The 24,246-nt window shown below is 43.5% G+C and overlaps 1 protein-coding gene across 1 annotated transcript in view; it reads right to left on the bottom strand.

Annotated features, from left to right (window-relative positions):
* Positions 1–24,246, bottom strand: part of COMMD7 (COMM domain containing 7) — a 565,679-nt gene that overhangs the window by 41,646 nt on the left and 499,787 nt on the right. The window contains exon 8 of the mRNA XM_044090372.1: positions 15,010–15,058. Coding sequence (XP_043946307.1) covers positions 15,010–15,058 — 49 coding nt within the window. The remainder of the gene's footprint in view (positions 1–15,009; positions 15,059–24,246) is intronic.

Genomic DNA, 24,246 nt, shown 5'->3' with positions numbered 1-24,246 from the left:
GAACGTAAGAATGAAGATGACAGGGACAACTCACATGGAATGTTATGGTGAGTACATAACTTCTTTATGTGAAGTTGTCCTATCTAGTCTTTATATTATACTGATGAGACAGTGTCCCTAGCACCATCTTTCCTGGGTGGCTCACAGGAAAATATTCTTCAGAACAGTGGACCCAAATGAGGCCCTGTCTCTGGAGGTCATATCTACTTTGTAATGAGTGATAAAAGTATGTGGTCTTGACCACATTGCTGCTGCACATAAATCTATTGGGAGTCTTGCCTTAAAGGCCTGGGAAGTTGATACTGATTTGGTAGAATGAGCCTTTACTTTGGTTGCCAGTTCATTGTCTGATGATTGATAAACGAATGAAATACACTGTGAACTAATCTGGTTAAGGTTGATTTTGACACTGCTAGGCCATTTTTATTCTGTGAAAATAAGACAAAAAGCTGGTCAGATTTTCTGTGGTCTTTTGTTCTATGCAAATAAACTGTAGTTATCTGTGAACATCAAGCTGATTAAGCATGTATTCTGCCGTATTGCCATATTTAGGAAAAAAAACTGGAAAGTCTATAGATTGATCTCTGAGCATACTTTTGGCAGAAAGGAAGGGTTTGTACATAGAGAAACTCATTCATCATTATGGAATACACTGTCAACGCTTGTAATTCCGAAACCCTTCTAGCTGATGTGATAGCTATGAGAAAAATGGTTTTCCAAGATAAAAAAAATTAGGCTACATGATGATGCTGGCTCAAAAGGTGGAAGAATTTAGTGAGATAGAACAAAATTGAGATTCCAAGGTGGAAGGGGTGGTCGTATGGATGGTCTTAGTAACCTAGTGCCTCTCAGAAAGTCTTTTGAAAGTTTGTGAGACATGACAGTCATTCCTTCATTGCCAATATGAAAATTTGAGATTGCTGCCATTTGGACACGAATAGTTGCTGCAGCTGCTCCTTCATTAAAACCTTTAGCCAAAAATTCCAGTATGAATGCCAAGGGTGCTGAATAGGGATCAATGGAGTTCTGTAAAGCCCAGATGGAGAATCTTTTCCATTTGCTATGACAAAGTTTTCTTGTGGACATCTTATGAGAACAGATTAAGATGTGTTGGACTTCTGGGGGTGAAATGGTGTAGTCTGGCGATAATGGAGCAGTCATGCTGTCAATTTTAGGGTGTGAAGAGATGGATGGAGAGCCCCCGACGAGTGTGTCAGGAGGTCTGGTACCAGGTCGAGAATCCAAGGCTTCCCCAGAAGATGAGGCTTCAGGAAGGAGAACCATACTTGACGAGGCCAGTAAGGGGCTATTAGAATCAAGGTCCTTCCCAAACTGCTGGCTTTCTGAAGAACTTTGGGTAGTAAGAGAAAGGGTGTAAAAGCATAAAGGAGTCCCAGGGGCCAATTGTGTACAAGTGCATCCTTCAATGACTCCCCCAGAGGGGAGATCAGGGCAAAGTAGCTGCTGCATTTTGCATTCGTGTCTGTGGCGAAAAGGTTACAGCAAGGCTGGCCCCATCTGTGGAATATCTTTTCTGCTACTTCCTTCTTCAGGGACCACTTGTGTGGTATCAGAATGGCTCTGCTTAGTTTGTCAGCTATCACACTGGATTTCCTCGGGATATGCGTTGCTATTAGAAAACATTGGGAAGACATCGCCCACCGCCATACTCTTAGGGCCTCTCGACAAAGAGGGTAATGTCTGGTTCCTCCTTGTTTATGTACCACACACTACTGACATGTTGTCTGTCTGTATTGAAATTGTACCTATCAGAAGAGAGTCCTGGAATGCTTGCAACGCCATCAGTACCGCTCTCATCTCTAGTACATTAATGTGCAAATGAGCCTTGTGGTCCTGTTCTTCCCTGATATTGCCCCCCCACCCTAACTGGGAAACGTCCGTGGCCACTGTGGCTACCAGAGTAAGGTGAAAAACTGGTCGACCCATCATCACCTGGTCAGAGGGAAGCCACCAGCATAGGTCTTTCTTGCAACTGTCCGTCAGAAGTATTGGATGGGACAGGGGCAGGTCTTGCATGGACCACTGCGTGAAAAGCATCCACTGAAGTATTCTCATGTGTAATCGTGCTAAGGGAATGACAATTATTGCTGCTGCCATTGTGCCTAGAACTTTCAGGACCACCCTCGCTGGTACCTTGTTCTTGAAGAGAAGGCCCTGGATTTGAATGCGAAGAGTTTGAATCCCATCTGTTGGAAACTTGGCCACCATGTTTTTTGTATTACTTCTATGCCTATAAAGACGATATGTTGTGATGGCAATAAGGCAGACTTTTCGTAACTGACCGACATCCCTAGCTGGGCAAATAGTTTCAGGGTATTGTCTCTTGTTTGAATAAGTGAATGTTTGGTGGTGGCAGTTAGGAGCCAGTCATCCAGATATGGAAACACTCGGAAAACTAAACACCTCAGGTGAGCCGTGACTACTGTCATGCATTTGGTGAATACTCTGGGGGCTGTAGTGAGGTGGAAGGGCAGAACTCGGAATTGGTAACGACTGGCTCCCAGCCAAAAGCACAGATAACTCCTGGATGACTGGACCTTATTTATGTGGTAGTACACATCCTGGAGATATACAGAGCACATCCAATTGTCTTTCCCTAAAAAGGGAAATACTGACTGCAGCGTGACCATCTGGAACTTTGTCTTCTTTACTGACTTGTTCAGTCTGCTGAGATCTAGAATGGGTCTCCAGTCCCGTTTTCTTTGGAACCAAAAAGAACCTTGAGTAAGTTCCGGATCCTATTTGGTTTGCGGGACTGACTGGATGACTTTTTTTTTTTTTGCAGCAACGTTTGAATTTCTGAAGCCACTTGCTCCCTGTGACTGGGTGGAACATCCAGGATTTTCTCGATCTTTGGAGGTGGCATAGAAAAAGGGATTGACTAACCTCTGGATATGATTCTTTGTACCCACTTGTCTTTCATTATGTCTAGCCAGGCTTGTGGGTACAGAGATAAGCAACCCCCAACTGCCTCCAGAGGTGGACAGGCGAGCCTCCTTTCAGGAGCACTGAAAGGATTTACCGAGGAAAGATTATCGGTCACCCTGGTTTTGCAACCCCCCCCATGCCACATGAGTGGCATCTTCCATTATTACTTCCACTTCTGCCCCATTGGAAGATTCACCCTGTGTGTCCTGGAAAGGTCCCTGGGATTTTCGGAAATGCATTTTCCCACCCTTTTGACCCTTGGGATATGGTCTAGAAGGCATGGAAAAATGGACTCTGATGGCAGTGAGAGTCTTTCCTTCTTGTTCACTCCAGGTAAGCGTTTCCTTGACTTTAGGCCCAAACAAGGATGAACCATCAAGCGGGGTACTGACAAAGGATGACTTGAAAGGGTCCGCAAAATTGCACAAGAGCATCCAGGAATGTCTCCTAAGGACAATTCTGGAAGCTGCTGATCTGCTCGCTCCATCAGCTGCATAACAGGCAAGCCTCATGGACTGAATTAAGGGTGGCCAGCTATGAAGATACCTTATCTGCTATCCCTGCAGCTACTGTACCCTGCAGAGTATCTCCAAGCTCTTTTAGCTCTCTCTGAAGTCTTGTAAAATGCATAAGGTAATTCAGGGACCTGAGAGTGAAGGCCGCTGAAGAAAACATGCAATTTCTGTACCTGTCCATTGTCCACGACTCCTTATTCGGGGGATAGACAGATGTGGAAGTCTCAGGTAGCTCCTTCTTCGTGGCCGCCGCCACCATCATAGCATCGACAGGGACTCCTTTAGTTAAAAAGGTTTTGTCATCTGGGGAGGTGATAAATCTGTTAGGCCTCCTGGGGACAGGCTCCACTGTATCTGGAGACTCCCACGCCTTTCAGAAAACTAACTCCATCAGTTTGTCAAAAGGCGGTGACAGCCAGGTGGTTGAAGGTCAAGACCCAAAAGCCTTCAGGTACACAGACTCCTCATCAGAAGGGGAAATGGACTTCCAGCTGCCTGTCTGAGAATGTCCAGGATGTCCGCAAATGAGACATCCTCAGAGGGCAACAACGGGGACCCTTCTGTCTCCTCGAGGTCCGTGGCTGATGTGATTGACTCATTGGGGGAGAGTCTACATGTTTCCTCTTGCATAACTTCTTCCAAGGGACCTCTTCAGTGGGACATTCCAGAGAGGTTTCGGAAGATAGAGTCTTGCCCGATGGGGCATCCTGAGGCTTAGGATCTCTACCCTGAGGGGGGATTGTGCATGTGGAGATAGATACCGGTGCTCTCAGGGATGAAATACTTGGATCCAACACTGATGATGTCCCTGGGGACAAGGCTCTCCTCATAGCTGCAAATGCCCCCTCCCATGGCTCGTGGAAGTCCCCGGTTCGGAAGAATCTGAGGAGCCCCCCCCCGGAACCATAGGGGTTGGCTCCAAAGCAGAGGTAGGAGCTGAGCTCACCTGAGCAGAGGCACCAAGAGGTAAGGTCGAAGCCGAAAAGGTCTTGACCCGACTATCCCCCCCCCACAAGACCTGACCGGTGAGTGTTAGCCCCTAGATACCCCGAACAGCTCCGAGGTAGTCAGAGTGATAGGAACTGAAGAGGCTGCAGGAGGTCTTGGTTCCATCGGCTCCATCAATGTTGGCTCCAGGCATTCTGCTCCAAAACTCGAGTTGGAGGAAGAATAGAAGGTATGGGAATGGCTACCGTCGGTTCTGAGCTTGCCAGAGTCGGTTCCGACAACAATTTGGCTAGTGCCGGTGTCGTGTGCAGTTTCTGCACCACACCATCCACGTCAAAATCCGATAAGCTCCTGGAGGATCTGGACGATGGAGCGGATGCAACAGATTGTAATAGTGGAGACCTAGGAGTCAGGGAGACTGGCTCCGGACTGGTAATGCCATCAGTTCCGACCCACACGGAACCGGGGCAGCAGGTCTGCTCTGATCAGTTTTTTCGAAGATGTTGGAGACATCCTGGGTTGCTTAGTGACTGGCTCCGACAATGCTGATGAACTAGAAGATGGTCTTTTAGAGGTGTTGTCCTTAGTTGCTAGAGGACTTTGAGACTTGCCCAAGGCTTCTTCAAAGGAGGATTTTAATAATCCTTTTAAAATTTGTGTTCCTGTAGCACTCTAGCAATAAACGAGTGAGAAATGGAGCAGGTCTCTTGTAGATGGATGGCCCCTAGACAATAAACACACTCAATATGTCCATCAGTAATGGACATTTTTTGAGGGCACTTGGGGCATTTCTTAAAACCAGACAGTTTAACTTCCTTTTGTTGTTTCGACATTATGTAATCTCGCACACACCCACACAGAAAAAAAAAAAAGGCACCCTCTAATTTAAACGGGATTGATGTAGTAAATAAAAGAGCCAAGTCAAGCAAGCCCTTAATAGCAGATAAAGGCACGAAAAGTAACACACTCAAACAGTATAAGATATCTCTGAACACTATAAGTTGTATATGTAAATGTATAACCAAAAGTGTTGCCAGTAACATTGATTATATATAGTAATAACAAGGCACTATATATATATATATATATATATATATATATATATATATATATATATATATATGTATGGCAAAATACAGAAAAAACACTGCACCTGCACATAAAGTTCTTTTGAGAAAGGTATTGTAAAAGGCAAATCTATGTCCTGAAAAGATTAACACACAGTATATACATGAGCTAACACTGCTCAAACTATGAAGGAGGCAATCTACGACACTAGTAGTACTAAACTAAGAAAAACAAGACACTGAAAATGCAAATTCTTCCCAGTCGTTAAGCATACAGGCCTAAAGAAAAACACCTCAAACAAAAGTCACACAACCAAGTATTTGTTTTTTTTAATAAAAATTAAAGAAAACAACGAACCAGCTTGAAAGCGATATATACGTAACTAGGTAAGCAAAACTCTAATTATCGTAAACTTTCTAAAGTTTTAAAGAGAAAAAAAAGCAAATAAACAATTTTTTGTACTCAGCCAATGCTAGTCATGACCCGATCTGTTTCGGCGGCAAACAAGATCTGAGGAAGGCACTACTGCATCATAAGGTAGAGATGCAGCCACAAGCTGCTTTGAGACCTCGAGCTTTAGTAAACGGCCGAGTTGGAACCGAGGATCAGTTCCAAACCTCATCAGTATAGAATGAAGACAAGACAGGACAACTTCACATCCATTGTTAAAAGTGATGCTCACAAGGCAGAAAATACACTCTCAGAAATTTCTTAAGCTCACTTAGCAATAATCCATGACTAGGTATGGGTAATGTTTGGCTTATCTATGACTGGCATGATCCGATCATGAGGTCAAAGTGTTCAAGTGTGATTAAAACTTTGTGATGCAAGAAGCAATGGCAGTTTTGGCAACTAGCCCCACAAAGTGGGGAGGAGAGTTTTTAAATTATATAATGTCATCTTTGAGAAAAAAGAGACCGTCTGTAGAAAAATTCCAGAAATGGTGCCTTTGCTTGCAGACGTGGGTTGGGTTCCTAGGGAAAATGTGATGGCCTGATGATCTGATTTGACCATGCATTGGGATATGTTTGGTGAGCATGAGATCAAGGAAATTTCTGGTCCTATCTGATCCAAGAAAATGGATTTAATGAAATTTTGGAAAAGGGTGTATTTATGAGGCATGTTCAAGCAAAACATGGGCAGTTGAAGTTGTCTGTGATGGTTGATGTTGGGTCAATAGCCAGGCTCTCAGCTTGGTTTAGATAAGTATCATGGTTAGTGGAGGATACAGAGAATGTTCTATAATTTGCAGTGATGTGGTAATTTGACTTACTTACTGACCCTATGATATCTAGCAGATCAAACTCATTCTCATGTTGGATTTGTTGTGAAAGGATGAGGTTTCAGATAAAAACAGATACACTTACTCATCACTGGAAGGTCAGAATGGATGACAGGTATTAAATCCAGGTAAAAAGGGTGTGCTTTCATAACAATGGAACCAAATGTGGTGGCTAGACAGACATGTATGTGCTTAAGGGTTAGGAAGACCATAAGGTCAGGCATTTTCTTGTTTATACTCTGGGTACTGCCATGTTTAAAATGGACTGATTCAATTTTTTTTTAGACTGGAAGGCCTCAAAGACCAACACTGTCTAAAATAAAATGCACTATGGGACAAAAGTCATATTATCATCACCCGTCACTTTTTCATTTTATAAATGGTCAGGGTATCATGTCAGCTGTTGCTGTCTCTATCTCAATTCAGAGCCACTCAAGCTGCCTGCAATGTCGACAGGGTTCTATCCATCTATGTCACAAAAGTGGCTGGATACAACCTTAAAGCATTTTTGTAACAATTTCCATCTTTGCTTTATAGTGTTTATTAACTTAAATCTTAATTTTAAACTACAGAATAAAGTTGGTCACAGTCCCTTTAGTAAAAGAGGAAGGGTATGGTCTTTGTTCTTCCATGACTATTTAACCACACTGTATGCGGATATCCACTGTATTTTCATTCAGCAACTTAATTAAAGCTCAGTCATTCATTATATGATGTCAACAATGCATGCTATTAAGATATTCAACCTCTATAAACTGCCAAAAGAATAAGCTGCTGGTCTATTTAATCTGAAGTCATAATTTGCTGTTCTGTCCTCCAACATCTAATTAAGCTAATTATACCACTAAGCATGTTGTAGCGAACAGCTGCTGAGTACCTGCTTCCATAAGCATTATCATATTTCTGGGCAACTAAATTTATGATGCGTTTTGCCATTCTCCTAGCAATAGTGATCTATCTTTATTACAGCAATAGTACTTCCAAAAATCATCTAACCCTGCTAGCTTTGTTTCTGGTGAAAGCAGCTTCAGTAGAACCATGTGAAAGCAGCTTCAGTAGAACCATGTTCCTACAGAAGTACAACAGACTGTACAGTGCCCACAATTTAGGAAAAACTTACAGAGCACCTAAGACACAAGCAAATGCATATGTTTTATAGAAAAAGGTTAATCTCCTCTGCTTCTTCCCTGCTACTGCCTTCTTTTCCTGATGTTTTCACCTGCTCCAAATAACTCCTAATGATTATCCTTTCTCAATGAAAGGAATACTCACTTTGTAAATATGTGGATTTTGACTTACTAGTATATTAGCCAATTGGTTTATGCATTCCAATGAATCTTCTTCCATACTCCACTAAATGTTCTAATGGACTTAGTTTTTTCATTATCCTCCACAAATCTATCCCTGCAAACTACATATCACACTTCTCTTCTATTCATACTTCTCCATAGCTGTCTCTGAAACATTTGACAACATTTCTCTCGATTCTTCTGACTCTTTCATTCATCTTCTAGCAAAGCCTATCTAGTAGGAACCCTATGAACTGTATTACACCTGTCTTTCTACGGAATTCTGATCATAAAAGAACATCTCTAATAGATCACTGTTGTAGTAGCCTGAGCTATTAGGGTTATATTCTGCCAAGGAAATGATTAACCGGCCAGTTTTTCAAAGCTTAAGGGCATCTTCCATGTGCTCTAACTGCTAGGGGCTTGAACAGAGCTCCATATAAAAGGTAGTTAAGAGTGCAAAAAATGTCAATTGGCTGAAAAAAGAAGTTATGTACTCACCATAACATTCCATCTGAGTAGTTCCACTTCATTTGTCTACAACCTGTGGGTCCTTGGATCCATATCGGATCCAACACAGCTGCATTTTCCAGCTACGGCTACAAGCTCCGTGCTCCTCCCCTTACCCATAATGCTCCTGTCTCCCTTCTCCCATCAGATCGAGTTTGCTGCCTAACAGGTAACAGATACCCGACCAAATAACACCTTATCCTCCAACACAAACATTACAAATGAACTTTAGCCCTAACAGAACCAAAGATCCCAGCAATAACTGTCCGGTACAAAGGACGTGTCATATCCCAAAGGATAAGGTTAGGGGGAAGGAAGGGGGGAATGGCTGAAGACAAATAAAGTATAACTACTCAGATGGAAAGTTATGGTGAGTACATAACTTCTTTATCTGAAGTAGTTTACTTCATTTGCTCTTCAACCTGTGGGACAGAGTCCCCAGCTACCTAACTCTTTGGAGGCCCTCATGGAAGGATATTCCAGAGCACCGCAGAACCAAAGGATGCTCTACTCCTAGAGACCAAGTCCAGTTTATAATGAGAAATAAAAGTGTGAGATGAGGCCCAAGTAGCAGCTGAACAAATCTCATCCAAAGAGACCCTAGACCAAAAGGCTGCTGACGCAGCCATAGATTGGGTTGAATGAGCCTTCACTCTTCCTGGAGAGACAAACCTCTATCTGAATAAGCCCGGCCAATGCATTGTAAAATCCAGTGAGCAAGAGTCACTTTTCATAGGTTGGTACTAGGCTATCAGCCCTCGGGCCTATACAAGCCTAGCCATAACAATTCCCTGGCTATTTCTTCCCACATTATTTACTTTTCCTGGACCCCTGTCTAGCAGGGCGACTGACGTGATCCCTGGGGTTTACCTAAGAAAGGCTTGGCATAGGACACAAAAAGCTGATCAGACTTGCGGAAAGGTTTACTCCTGTGCAGATAAAACCTCAACTGCCTGTTTACGTTCAAGAAACTTAATTTGCATTCCCCTTTGTTCTGATAGTTCGGAAAAAAATACTGGTACATTAATAATCCAATTAATATTGGCCTCCGAGGCTACCTTGGGAAGGAAGGAAGGATGAGTTAGTGCGTAGCGACACTTTATCCTTGTGAAAGATTATGTAAGGGACTTTGATAGAAAGAGCTTGAAGCTCCGACACCCTTCTAGCGGATGTAATGGCAACCAAGAAGGCAGTTTTCCAGGTCAAAAATTGTAGAGCCACAGATGTTGCAGGCTCAAAGGGAGGAGAAACCAATGCCTGCAACAACAAAGTGAGGTCCCACGGAGGAATGGGGTTCTTAACCAGGGGTCTGAGAAGAAAGGCACCTTTGAGAAAGGTTTTAGAAGAAGCCAATGAAGTCATATCTACTCCAACAAGAAAATTAGAAATGGCGGCTAGTTGGACTTTCACCGTTGAGGAACTAGCGCCTTGATGAAAAATACTAGCTTGAAAATCTAAAACCGCCGAAAGCGGTGCAGTGAATGGCCCAAATAGAAAAACATTTCCATTTACTGCGATAAACTTTTCTGGTGGACAATTTATGATCTGCCACCAGAACGGATTTAACAGGAGATGACAGACCGGGTGTCCTAAGAATCATAGGAACCGGAGCAGACAAGCAGTGAGCTTCAGACTGTCCAGATCTGGATGAGGAATTCCCGAGGGATGTGAAAGCAGAATTGGGACCGGATCCAAGGTCCATGGTGGAACAACTAGATGAGACCAGAGTAAGGGAAACCAAACCTGTCAAGGCCAGAATGGGGAGATGAGGATCACAGTGCTCCCCAGCCTTCTGGCTTTCTGTAGAAACTTCGACATGAGGGGAAGAGGAAGATATGCATAAAGAAGCCCGGGAGGCCAAGCATGAATCAGAGAGTCTCTGGGAAGTTTCCCCCGGTGGGGGGGTTCAGAGTGCAAAACTCACTGCATTTCACGTTGGAGGGGGATGCGAAGAGATTGCAGCAAGGACGACCCCACTCTAGGAAGATCTGTTCTGCTACAGAAGACTTCAGGGACCACTCATAAGGCATCAGGATAGATCTGCTGAGCCTGTCTACTAAGAAGTTGGACCGTCCCGGGATGTGCGTTGCCACCAGAAAATGGCCGGTGGAGATCGCCCATTCCCACACTCTCATGGCCTCTCGACATAAGTGATAAGATCTACCCCCCCCCCGTTTGTTGATATACCAGACCACTGACATGTCGCCTGTCTGAATTGCAATCGTTCCCAAAGGAAGATGAGCATGGAGGGCCTGCAACACAAGAAGAACCACTCTCATCTCTAGAACACTGATGTGCAGATAGGTCTCGGAAGGGAACCATGTGCCTTGGACTGTCCTTCCCGAGCAATGCCCCCCCACCCAAGTAGAAAGGTGTCCGTGGTCACCGGGATTTGGGGTAAAGGAGGTTGAAAAGGGTGTCCCTTGAGGTGATCTGGGGACTGAATCCACCACCAAAGGGAGTCCCGGCATGCTTATGAAATTCTCACTGGAAAAGACAAAGGGAGGTCTAACAGTGACCACTGAACCACTAGCGTCCACTGCAGTACCCTCATATGAAGGTGTGCCATGGGGAGAAAATTCATCATGGCCGCCATAGAACCTAAAGCTTTTAACACTGCTTCGGCTGTTGGCAAATGGGTCTGAAGAATGTGTAAGATGTGTAACCTCAATATGCGTATCCTGTCTGAGATGAGGAACACCTATGATTGTATTGTGTCCTGCCGTCCCAATGAAATCTAGAATCTGAACCGGGTGAAGAGCAGACTTGTTCATATTGATCGTAATGCCCAACTTGTTGGCTAACTGAAGAAAGAAGTCCCTGGCCTGACACAGTAGATGCTCTGAGGGAGCGGTAAAAAAACAATCCATCCAGGTATGGCAAGACCTGAATGCCCTGAAGCCTCAGGTGAGCCGCTACTATTGTCATTATCTTGGTAAACACCTGGGGAGCTGTGGTGAGACCGATGGGGAGGGTTCGAAATTGATAATGATTGGCTCCCAGCCAGAAGCAAAGTAACCTCCAGGAGCATCTGTGCATCTTGATGTGATGGTACGCATCCTGGAGGTCAATAGAGCGCATCAAGTCCCTGTCCTGCAGACAAGGCAGAATAGATTGAAAAGTGATTATCCGGAATTTTGTCTTGGTTAATGACAGGTTCAATTGGGAAAGATCTAATATTGGTCTGAGGTCCTCCGTCTTTTTTGGCACTAAAAAGAACCTGGAATAAACCTCAGATCCAGACTGGTCTAGAGGGACCGGTTGGATGACTCATTTTCTCAGCAGTGAGTCTACCTGTACTGCTGCTTCCTCCCACTTCATGGGTGGACGTCCAGGAGGGCTATGTTGGATGGGGGAAGATCCTTGAAGGGGACAAAATATCCCCGGGATGTGACTTGCAACACCCACTGATCTGTAGTGATGGACTCCCATGCTAGTGGGTGAAGTGACAGACAACCCCCAACTGCCTCCAGAGGAGTACAGCCAGACAACCTCTCAGGGTTGCTGTCCAGGTTTATCCAAGAAAGGTTCTCGGGACCCGAAATTCCTAGGACCCCTCTGCCTCTAGGGCAGTGTCTATCATATCCCCCTCTGCCTCTGGGGGAAGGTGAGTCATGAGCTTCCCGGGAAAATGCCTGAGACTTGCAGAACCACATCGTCTTCTGGCCTCGCTGGTTCCTGGAAAAGGACCTTTGAGGTGGTGAGAAACGGACCCCGACAGCAGACAATGTCTTCCAGTCCTTCTCGCTCTGTACCAAAGTCTTTCTGACTGTCTTCCCAAAAAGGGAAGAACCATCATAAGGGGCATTGGTAAAAGACACCTTGAAGGGCTCCGAGAACTGACATAAGCGGAGCCAGGCATGGTGCTGGATGGCAACGGCTGACCTCGCAGCCCGTGCAGCTCCCTCCATAGCATAGGAGAGCAAACGCATAGATGTGTTGGCTACAGATTTTAGCGTGGCCATTCGTGCATCGAATGTCTTCCTGTCCTCTGCTGACATGGACCCTGGGGTCGACTCTGTGACTTCCTTGACCAGATCTCTCTGGAGTTGAATAACATGCACCATGTAGTTCAGCACTCTCATGCAGAAGGTTGTTGCAGCACAGACTCGCTTCCCAAAATGATACAACGTTCTCGACTTTCGGTCAGGAGGATGGACTGTGGAACTCCTGGGTGAGTTCCTTCTTGGTGGCCACTGCCACCAGCATAGCATCTACAGGAGACCCCTTGTGCCAGTATAATTTGTCTGCGGGAGGGCTTAAGACCTTGTCCAGGCGCTTGGGTATTGGCTCCACGGTGTCCAGCTCCTTCCATACCCTAGATGTTATCAAATCCATGAGTGGATCAGCAGGAGGGGACACCCAAGACGTAGACGGGCCCAAGCCGAATGCATCCAGAAACACAAACTCATCAGAGGTTGGTTTGGGGGCAGACAACCGCCCCCCTCCTTGGGTGGAGGATCTCCATGATGTCTCCAAAGGAGACATCCTTGGAGGGTGACCTTGGGGAACCTTCCCCTTCATCCAGGTCCGTGTCTTCTGTGAGAGACTCTGGGGGAAGAGTCCAAGTGCCTCCTTTTACACATATGCTTGCAGGAGAACTACTCAGGGGGACTATCTAGGGAGATCTCGCAAACGGGTTGTTCCAAGACCAGAACTTCCTGGGGCATTATGGCTATGGGCTGTCCCCAAGAGGGCAAGATGGTCGGACCTGCACTCAAGGCCAGGGGGGGTCTGGATGGACTCAGAAGATGAAATAGTCAGAGGCATTGACCCTGAGAGAACCCTCTCCACCACGTCGAATGCCAAGGGGGAACAGACCTCCTGGGCTGAACTAGCGAAAGCCACTCCCCCTGATCCGACCTGGGAGTCAGAGCTGAGCCGCTAGGAGCTGAGACGCTGAAAGGAATGCTTCTCTCTGGCAAGCTCGGAGCAGAATGCACTCCCTTGGATCTGACCCCAAGGCTACAGCTCCTAGAGCTCGGATCCGATCTAGTCGGATCCGACACACTCAAGGCACTGGTCGGCGTCGAGGTATAAGGTGACATTGGCACTGACCCCTTGACTCCGACCATCCTCGGATCCAACAGCTCCGAAACCACAGGTCGGATCGGAGAAGTAGTGATAGGTCTAAATACTGGCTGGAAGGTGCCTGCTCCAGTGGGAGAAGGCCCTGACAAGACCCCCATCTGGATTTGAGTGTGGATAAATCTCCACATCATCTTGTCCATCTCCGCTTCAGATAGGATCCGGGTAGAGCGGGAGGATGCCTCTGAAGTGGGCCAGGAGAGCAGGTGGTGAGAAGGCCTAGGGGGCTACTGGCTAATTAGAATCTCGGGCTCAGGGGAGAACCTTGGGGACCTGAGCCGAGGTGCAATAGGCCTGGAAACAGGCTTAACCTTCGGCGGGGAGCCAGCCTTCGATAAGCAGTCAGGGGAGCGCTTGTGAGGCCGGTTCTTCTTGACCTTATCCCCTTCCCCAGGACTCTTGGTGGGAAGATGAGTCCCAGAGGCCGAGGAAGGGGATAAGGTCAAGAAGAACTGGCCTTGCAAGCGCTCCCCTGACCGCTCATCGGAGGCTGCTTTCTTAGCGGGGGAAGATGGGACGTCCATCCCAGCAGTGGAGGGCAACAGGCCCTTGACAATCAGTTTGTCCTGCCTGTCCTTAAGTGCTCAGAGGTTAAACCCAGCGCAAATAGGACAAGGGGACTGGAGGTAAGCCACCCCCCAAGCAAACCACGCACAGAGTGCTGCCATCCGCCGGGGAAAGCTTATGGCCACACTGTGCACCTTTTGAAACCAGGCTTCGGGGTGTCTGCCATGCCTTAGCCAGTTCAAAAGAAACACACACATGCTATCACGAGGAAAGAAAAGAGGGGAGGAAGATAGAAAAGCTTACAAGAAAAAAAGCTATGAAGAACCCCGAGAAGGTATAGAAAGGTTAGGAGTAAAATAGGTAGAAAAGTTAAAAAAAAGTAAAAAATTACTTTTTAAACAATTACACTACCACAATACTACCATGCTGCTTCCTCTCAGGTGGTAAACGAGATCTGATGGGAGACAAGGGCATTATGGGTAAGGCGAGGAGCATGGAGCTGGGAGCTGTAACTGGAAAATGCGGCAGTGTCAGATCCAATATGGATCCGAGGACCCACAGGTTGAAGAGCAAATGAAGTAAACTACTTCAGATCAAGGAGCACACTTCTGTAGAAAGAAAACTCTGAAGTTTTTGGCACTCATGCAAAGAGGAAAAAAATTAAAGAAACATTGCATCTCTGTATCAAGCCTCAGGGTAAAATAAGGACAATACCAATGCGTTTGGAAGGGAACAAGTATAAAAAAAAAAATATGGTTTCAGGGTGAAAAAATTTAAATAAATTAATAATCACAAGCATTACAGATGTTAACAGATTTAAATGTGCAGTATAATTCTGGTTTGCCACACTTACCCATGTAAACATTCTCTGTTCCGTGCCCTTTCTTCACAACCAGTTTTAACTGCAAAAAAAGAAAATGACAGAATTTACCATTATTCAAAAAGTGATTTGCATACAAGCCACAACTTACTGCTCAAGCAAATTAAATTAAATCTTCCCCTGGGACTAATGAAGTTAGTTTGGCACAGCATGGTGCTCTATTCACAGTCAATCTTGTACTTGAATGATGGCACAAACTGCAGGTCTATTAAGTCTTTAGAAATCTATCTGAAATATACAAAATAACCTGCATATAAACCATGGCCTGCCTTCACCACCACAACAGTATGCAAGGATCTGATGCAGCCTTTTAGATATTGTAGTCCTCAGTTTCTATACTAAATTAATGTTCCAAGGAATGGATCCACTGGGACAGCTCAACCTAAACTCTAGACAGCAAAATAGACCAGTCAGAACGGTCAGAATAATCACCTGCTGAAACTGCAGATGCCATCTGTGCCAAAACTTTTTTTTTTTTTGGCAGAAGAGCAAGCCCACCTGAAATCACTTACATGGGAGGCTTCATTTTCAAACATCACGCTCTCCCATATTTAGATATTCTAACTTCCTCATATCAGGTTTCCAGGCTCTGATGTCCAGAGTACACTTTATCTAGCCAGGCCCTAAGGGACTGCCCTTTTCACTCTGGACTGACCTGGACACCAGATCCTAAAAGCCCGGAAAAAGGAAGAGAGAATATAGGGTGCCCTTCACCAAGGAAAAGCACATAGACCCAAGAATCAGACCCAGAAAACCACTCCCTGACTGAAACACTATGCCTGCCTGGAACCTCTGTCCCTCCAAAAGGAACCCTCCAGACCCAAGGTGTAAGTCACTTTTTCAACTGCTATTGTACAAACCCAACCTAATATTTTGTTCAAAAGGTTTTAAATATGTCATTAATTACAGTCTAGTTCGCAGACCCAAGGTGTAAATCACTTTTTCAACTGCTATTGTACCAAACCAACCTAATATTTTGTTCAAAAGGTTTTAAATATATCATTACTTACAGTCTAGTCTGCAGAACCAAGGTGTAAGTCACTTTTTCAACTGCTGTTGTACCAACCCTACCTAATATTTTGTTCAAAAGGTTTTAAATATGTCATTACTTACAGTGTAATCCATAGTATAGACATGTTTTAAGGCTTCTTGATTCCACTGCCCAGGTTCCTGTGTCTGACTAAGGTTATTATGGCCTCTTGGTGTGACATACTGGCTTCCACTTATCCCAGAAGCTGCTCAAGCCCACGTGTTTTACTGGTTTTACCTGGGATACAAACTTACTTCTGCAGATAAGTCATCAATACAAAAAGAACTGGTTTGACTATCTTTTGAGGTCAATTTTTTATTTCTGGTGAATCATTTTTGCTTATTATCATTTCTAAATTTTAGCCTCTCTGCTGAGGAGACGTTTTGAAAAAAAAAATCTTTCAACTGAAATGAGCCACTTACAAGCGAGCACTGACATTATTATCTATTACAAAAAAGAATCTGTGCCGCTCCAACTGAAATAAGCCCTTTACAAGCAGAGAATGAATCTCAAAGATCAAGTGCAACAGTTTTTTCCATTTCTTTTTATGATTATGCCCTAATCTTGTAAATAATACAACTCTGCAGCTTCTACTTTAGTTAAGTCAGTGGACCTATATTTATTAAGTGTAATAAACTGGTGTTACTGTTTACTGTATTCTGAGCAACTATTCAGTTATTTCCTGTTCCCATGTTATCCAGTCCCACCTTCTGGTAATGCAGAAGAAGGGAGAAACAGTTTGTAGTGGATCGGCTTTTTTAAGTAGATTTCCTCAGATTTTATTACAAACTAACTAGAATGCAGCACATTAAGTTACTCAGACAATAAATAAAAAAATAAATAAATGTTTGACCACACAGCTGTTTACACGAACGGAAAATGGGAGATTTAATATTTAATCATATTAATTATACTACTGATTTTCTGAAGTTCACTTATAAACACTCATCAGAGAGTATAAATTATTTGGATGTTTTGATTAGTAAACAAGTCGAAGGTGAAGAATTTTCATCTAATACATATACATACAGGAAGCCTAACTTTTCTAATTCCTACCTACATTTTAACAATGGTCACCCCCTTCATCAGAAAAGAAGACTGGTGATAGGACAATTCATGACACTGTCTAGAATGGTGTACGATGACTTGGAATTTGAAATCTAGTGCAACATTTTCTCTAATTTGTTTTATGAGGGGTTATCCTCACAAAATGGTCAGTGAGTTCAGACCTGAAGTTAAGAATGGTAGACATGGTAGGTTTAAAGTCCTGCTTAGTGAAGATTTTTGAACATTGACAATGAGAAGATCCCTAACACTGTTGAAACAAACAAAACGTCTTTTAACTCAGCTTTTGTTTTAAAATACTTCCCCATTTGTTTTAGTATTAGGAGGATTAAAAAGAATTGAAGCATTTTTAGTTTTGGTCAGGATGTTGTAGGCTCTTTGGGTAATCACCTATAAATTATTTATAAGAGAGGTTATAATTTGAAAAACAGTTTTGAAAATAAGAAGGATTTATGCAGTTTAGAGATGGACATTATGTCTAGCTATGATATGAACAAATGTGGACACTGTCACCAATGAGATCATATCTTTGTGAGGAACACTGTTATGATATGTGAAAACATTGTTATGCTATCTAAAATGCTGCCTGTTGTCTAAAGGGTGATTTATATTGATTTGTGTGATGCCTTCTATGCTGGGAAAACTGAAAGGCCATTAAATGAAAGGATTTATGAGCATTTTTACGATATTAGAAAATACAATGATAATAATGATCTTTATAAACACATTAGCTCATTTCCAAATCATAATAACTTTAAATTTGCCATTTTACAACAGGTGAAGCTGCAGTCAAATGACCATTCCACAACAAACAATTGTTTACTAGTGTGACTTCTGTGTTATTACATTATATACCAAATACAATAAACTTTACTAGGAATTTATTTGTAGTGCTTGGTATGTCATGATTATGCCTAAATCAGAAAAAATATAAACTTAAGTGCAAGACCCAAACTTAGCAAGCACAGCTTAGGAGTGCTTAATAAAAGCTTCTTAAAGGCACATTAATAATAACAAAAAGATACTAAAATTTTTTTTTTTGCATTTGATCTTTAAAAGCTGGCACTGCTGTATTTTACAGTCCCATTAGATAGATAAGCAAAACAGGCTATTAATTTAATATGAGACTCATAAAAGCAGACATGGCTTCTCCTCTGACTAATCTCAGACTACTTTTAATACAATAGATCTGTAACTTAAAAAAAAAAAAATATCCATTTAAAGAAAGCCAACACTAGCCTCTTTAAAGAAGGATCTATAATGCTATAAAAAAAAAAGAAATTATGTACTCACCATAACGTTCCATCTGTATTGTCCATTTTCATTCTTCGTTAACAAAAGGGTTCGGATCAGACTCGGACACTTTTTAAAGATTCTAGGATACAAATCTCAACCTCCTCCCTCAGCCATAATTACCCTGCCCATTACAACACCTCAGATCGAGTTTGCTGCTATTATATGCAGTACATACATATAATACAATAATAATGCTATGACAGGAAAGTAATAGCTGAAACATCAGGAGCTCAAACAGGAACTATGGATCCTAACAATATTTGCATTAGGTCTCTCTCAAAGAGAAGGACAAGGGGAAGGATGGGAGGGGGGTGAGGAAGAATGAAAATGGACAACACAAATGGAATGCTATGGTGAGTATATAACTTCTTTATCTGATGTTGTGCTTTGCACAATTTAGATAAAACTAAAGAAGAAGCATTATCCCCTATATAGTAACTGGAGATGGCTGCAAACTGAACTTTAATAGCAGAGAAACTTACTCCAACTTGGAAAATTGGGGCAAGAAAGTCCAGTACTGCTGGGACTAGAGCAGAGAAGAGATCTAATTGTTTCTGTTGAGCCCAAATAGTGAATCTTTTCCATTTAGTCTTGTAGATTTTTCTACTAGAAGCTTTATGGGAAGATACCAAAATGTTTCGAACTGGAGAGGAGAGCCTGGAATGTCTAGCTATCATCAGAATTGGTGAAACCATGCGGTCAGTTTGAGGGTTACAAGACTTGGGTGAATCTGTCCTGATGGATGAGATAGGAGGGTCTGGACTGGGATCCAGCATCCAAGGAAGGCATACTAGGTGAGACCAAAGAAAGGGGAAGCACACCTGTTGAGGCCAAAAGGGAGCAATGATGATCACTCTGCTCTTCAACCAGTGTGCTACTGAAGAAATTTGGGGATGAGGGGTAGGGGAGTATAAGGGTAAAGTAGACCAGAGGGCCAAGCATGAACTACAGCATCTCTCTGTGACTGTCCCTGAGGAGGGATAAGGGCAAAGAATCTGCTGCATTTGTTGTTGGAGGAGGAAGCAAATAGATTGCAGCAAGGTTGCCCCACTTGTGGAAGATCATGTTTGCCACTGACTGTTTGAGAGACCACTCATGAGGCATGAGTATGGTCCTGCTGAGTCTGTCTGCTAGAATGCTGGACTTGCCCGGCATGTGCACTGTTACTAGGAAGCAGTTGGAAGAGATCACCCACTGCCAAAAGCCTTATTGCTTCTCGACAAAGGGGGTAAGATCTGGTCCCCCATTTGTTGATGTATATGTTGTCCATTTGTATTGCAATAGTCCTTAGAGGAAGAAAGCTCTGAAAGGCCTGCAACGCTAGAAGCACCGCTCTCAACTCTAGGACACTGATATGCAGATTGATCTTTTGCAACAACCAGATGCCTTGGACCATCCTTTCCAAGAAATGACCCCCCCCCCCAAAAAAAAAAAAAAAACTGGGAGGAGTCCATGGTCAACATGGCGCTGGGGGAAAGAAGTACAAATGGATGTCCTTGCTCAACTTCTTCAGAGTGGACCCACCAAAGAAGAGAATTGCTACACACTTGAGACAATTATATGGGATGACTCAAAGAACAGAGATGAAAGGACAGATATCAAAACTCAGACTTTTTCTACTTCACTCTCTAACTCGAATTAAACTCCAAGCAGATATTCATCCCAACCCAGGGCCCAAACATGTCTCCCCATCCTTTGTACCATCCACCCCATCCACCACTCCAAACTCACTAAATCAACTCCTCCTAAACCCCCCACTTCCCAAAAACAGTCACTCTGATCTTTTTATAATCAATTTCAACCGCAGAAGCATTATAAACAAAATAAGTGATCTCCATGCTGCCCTAGCCCTCTACCCACCAGACACAGCTGTCATAACTGAGACCTGACTAAAGCCCTATATAAAAGATGAAGAAATTCTAACCAGAGGTTATAGCATTTTTAGAGAGGATAGGTTAAACAAAAGGGGTGGAGGCATTGCTGTCATGTTTAAAGACTCCCTTAAACTAGTCCAACTAAACTGCACTCCCCCTGACCTCCCCAACTTCGAAATATTAACCACACATCAAGAACTCAATTCCCACAAAACAATAATAATAATCACTACCTATTTACCCCCAGGAGCAACCTATCCAACATAGAAAACCTCCTCTGCTGGGTATCAACTAACTTCAACCAATAAACAATTGTAATAGGCGACTTTAACCTGGACTGGCTTACCTGCTCCTCTGATAACCCCTACAACTTTATCAACCTCTACAATTTCTCTTCAACCATTAAACTCACCCACTGATGTCAATAAACATTGCAAAAAACAATCTATACTAGACTGGATACTAAGAAATAAGCCCAACCTACGTTACCAAATAGCCTGCCTTCCAGATTCGCTTAGTGACTATTCCTAAACTTTTCTTCTCAGGAAACAGATACATACACCTAACAACATAATGTTCAAAAACATCCACAGCAAAAAAAACTTCTCCCCCACTACATTTAATTCACTGCTACACAGCAATGTGATTGGTCATCATTAAAATTCCTCCATTTAGACCTCGCTGTACAATACTTTAACAATAAATTCCTCGAGATATTAAATAACCTGCGTCCCATAAGGAAACTTCTACCAAATTCAAACTACCTTGGCTATCAAAAGACACTAAACAACTAATGAAACACAGGGGCAGGGCCTGATCACTTTACCAAAGTAACAAAAAAGAAGTTATGTACTCACCATAATGTTCCATGTGAGTTATTCATCTCGCCTTCATTCTTACTGATGGGTTCGGAGCCCATCCTTAGCTCTGACTCGGCCAACTGCAAAAGCTCAAGGTCTTCAACCAGCTCAAGGCCAACTCCCTATCCCATAATGCACCATGATCTTCCCTCAGATCTTGTTTGCTGCCTGACTACTTAGTAGTATAAATATGCCACTCAGAGAGTTGGATAAGAGACAAAGCACCCTATAAAAAAGGAGACGGATCTCAAGTAGACTGGATGGGGGTTGGAGGATGGGACATAAGAATGAAGACGAGATGAACAACTCACATGGAACATTATGGCGAGTACATAACTTCTTTATGTGAAGTTGTTCTATCTCGCTGTTCATTCTTACTGATGGGTAGCGTCCCAAGCACCATCTTTCTCGGGTGGCTCACGGGAGAATATTCTTCAAAACTGTGGAACCAAAGGAGGTCCTGTCCCTGGAGGCCTTGTCTACTTTGTAATGAGTGATAAAGGTATGAGGTCTAGACTAGGTAGCTGCTGCACAAATAGAATCTAATGGTAACCTGGCACAAAAAGCTAATGAGGTTGAAACAGCTCTAGTAGAGTAGGCCTTTGCTTTTTGTTGCAAGGGAGTATTTTGTGAATCATAAATGAAGGAAATGCAATCTGATAGCCATCTTGACATGGTTACTTTTGTCACTGGGGCACCCTTCTTTGACTTTGAAAAGGAAGCAAAGAGCTGATCTGTTGACCTGAATTGTTCTGTTCTATCTAGGTAAAATTGGAGTTGTCTATGAACATCAAGTTTGTGCAGCATGTGTTCCATCCTATTTGTGTATTGAGGAAAGAAGACTGGCAACTCAATAGATTGGTTAAGATTTGTCTCTGAACAAACTTTTGGTAAAAAGGATGGATTAGTTCTGAGCGAAACTCTGTCCTTATGGAAAATCAGATAAGGAGGTTTGATGGTCAAGGCTTGCAGCTAAGAAATCCTCCAAGCAGAAGTAATGGCTATCAGAAAAATAGTCTTCCTTGAAAGGAATTTCAAAGGACAGGACGAGGCTGGTTCGAAAGACGGTAATAAAGGGACTCCAAAACCTGTCATATGCTGCCAGACTGAAGAAACTCCAACTCTATTCAGTTGCATACCGTCTGCTCAGAGGTGACCTGTGCCTGACATACAAGGCCATGACCAACCCGGAATTAATGGACATGCTCCACCTCAAAAAAACCAAATCCACCAAAACCACTAGAGCAAGAGACTTAAACCTTAGCATGGATATAAATAGGACGTGCTGGAGGGATAGATTTATCACCCAAAGACTCCCCATGCTGTGGAATAAAATCCCGGTCCATGTGAGGCAGAGCACCTCACTGGCTCTGTTCAAGAGAAATCTTGACCGGTGGATGGGAGATCGTAGGTTTACCCCGGGATTCATCTCTGTATCACTACTGGACAGAGGCAAAACAAACTAATGGGCACAGTATTTCTAACATAAGGGGCGGCGTAAGCCACATAACTTTGGGCTAGGCTTATAAATGCCCTAGGGCAGTCAGCCTAGTATAAACCTATGAACCTATGAACCTATGATTCTGGAGAGAACAAAATTTAGATTCCATGGCATGACTGGAGGTCTGATTGGTGGTCTCAAATGAATGGCACCTTTAAGAAAGGCTTTAGCAAGTTGATGCGACATGACACTGGAGCCTTGGAAACCAAGATGAAAGTTTGAGATCGCTGCTAATTGAACTCTAATGGTAGCTGCAGCAGCTCTTTCATTGAAAAGTTTAGTTAGAAATTTCAATATAGATGGGATCGGAGCTAGATAAGGATCAACATCATTCTGAGATGCCCATAAAGAAAATCTTTTCCATTTGCTAGGCTATAACTTTCTGATGGATAATTTATGAGAGGATGTTATAATATGTTGGGCCTCAGCTGAGAGGTTGTAAATCCTGCCTATTGTGGGAAATGGAGCAGCCAAGCTGTCAGTTTGAGGGAATGAAGAGAATGATGAAGAGCCTCCGATGAATGGGTCAACAGATCTGGAACTGGGTCCAGGATCAAGGGTTCTTCCAAGAGATGAGGCTGGAGGAAAGGAAACCAAATTTGCTGAGGCCAGTAAGGGGCTATTAGTATCATGGCCCTTCCCAGACGTTTTGCTTTCTGTAATACCTTGGGAATCAGAGGGAAGGGGGAAAATGCATAAAGGAGACCCAGGGGCCAATTGTGCACCAGTGCATCCCTTGGGGCTTCCCCCAGCAGGGGAATTAGGGCATAATAGCTGCTGCATTTCGTGTTTGCTGGGGTTGCAAAAAGATCACAGCAAGGCTGGCCCCATCTAAGGAATATCTTTTCCGCTACTTGTTGCTTTAGGGACCACTCGTGAGGCAGTAAGATTGCCCTGCTCAGCTTGTCTGCTATCAGAATGGATTTACCCGGGATGTGCGTTGCTATCAGAAAGCGCTAGGAGGAGGTTGCCCACTGCCATACTGTTATGGCCTCTCGACACAGGGGATAAGATTTGTTTTTTCTTTGTTTGTTGATGTACCAGACCACTGAAATGTTGTCTGTCTGAATAGCAATTGTTCCCAGAGGTTGAAAGTCTTGAAAGGACTGCAACGCTAGAAGTACCGCTCTCATCTCCAGGACATTTATATGTAGATGAACCTCGTATTTCTTCCACATGCACTGGGCTGTTCTTCCCTGAAAATGCCCCCTCACCCAATCAAGGAAGTGTCCGTGGTCACTGTGGCTATGGGATTGGGTAGAATGAATGGACGTCCCCGAGATACATGTTGAGACGTCAGCCACCATTAAAGGTCCTTCTTGTACGTATTCATTATGATGATTTGGTGTGACACTGGAAGTTCCTGAAAAGACCATTGAGAGAATAGGAACCATTGTAGAATTCACATGTGCATTCGAGTGAGGGAAATGGCAATGACTGCTGCTGCCATCGATCCTAGCAATTTGAGTACCATTGAGACTGGGGATTTTTTTCTTGGAAGCAGGTATAATACTTGTTTTTGTAACAGAGAATTTTTTTCTGGAGGCAGACAAGGTCATTGAAACTGTGTTTAGTTCTGCTCCT

This window comes from Protopterus annectens, chromosome 12.part0 (assembly GCF_019279795.1).
Source record: "Protopterus annectens isolate FY-2018-M chromosome 12.part0, PAN1.0, whole genome shotgun sequence".
Taxonomy (NCBI): Eukaryota; Metazoa; Chordata; order Ceratodontiformes; family Protopteridae; genus Protopterus; species Protopterus annectens.
Note: the sequence above shows the minus strand (reverse complement) of the source record. Positions and strands in the feature narration are given on the sequence as shown.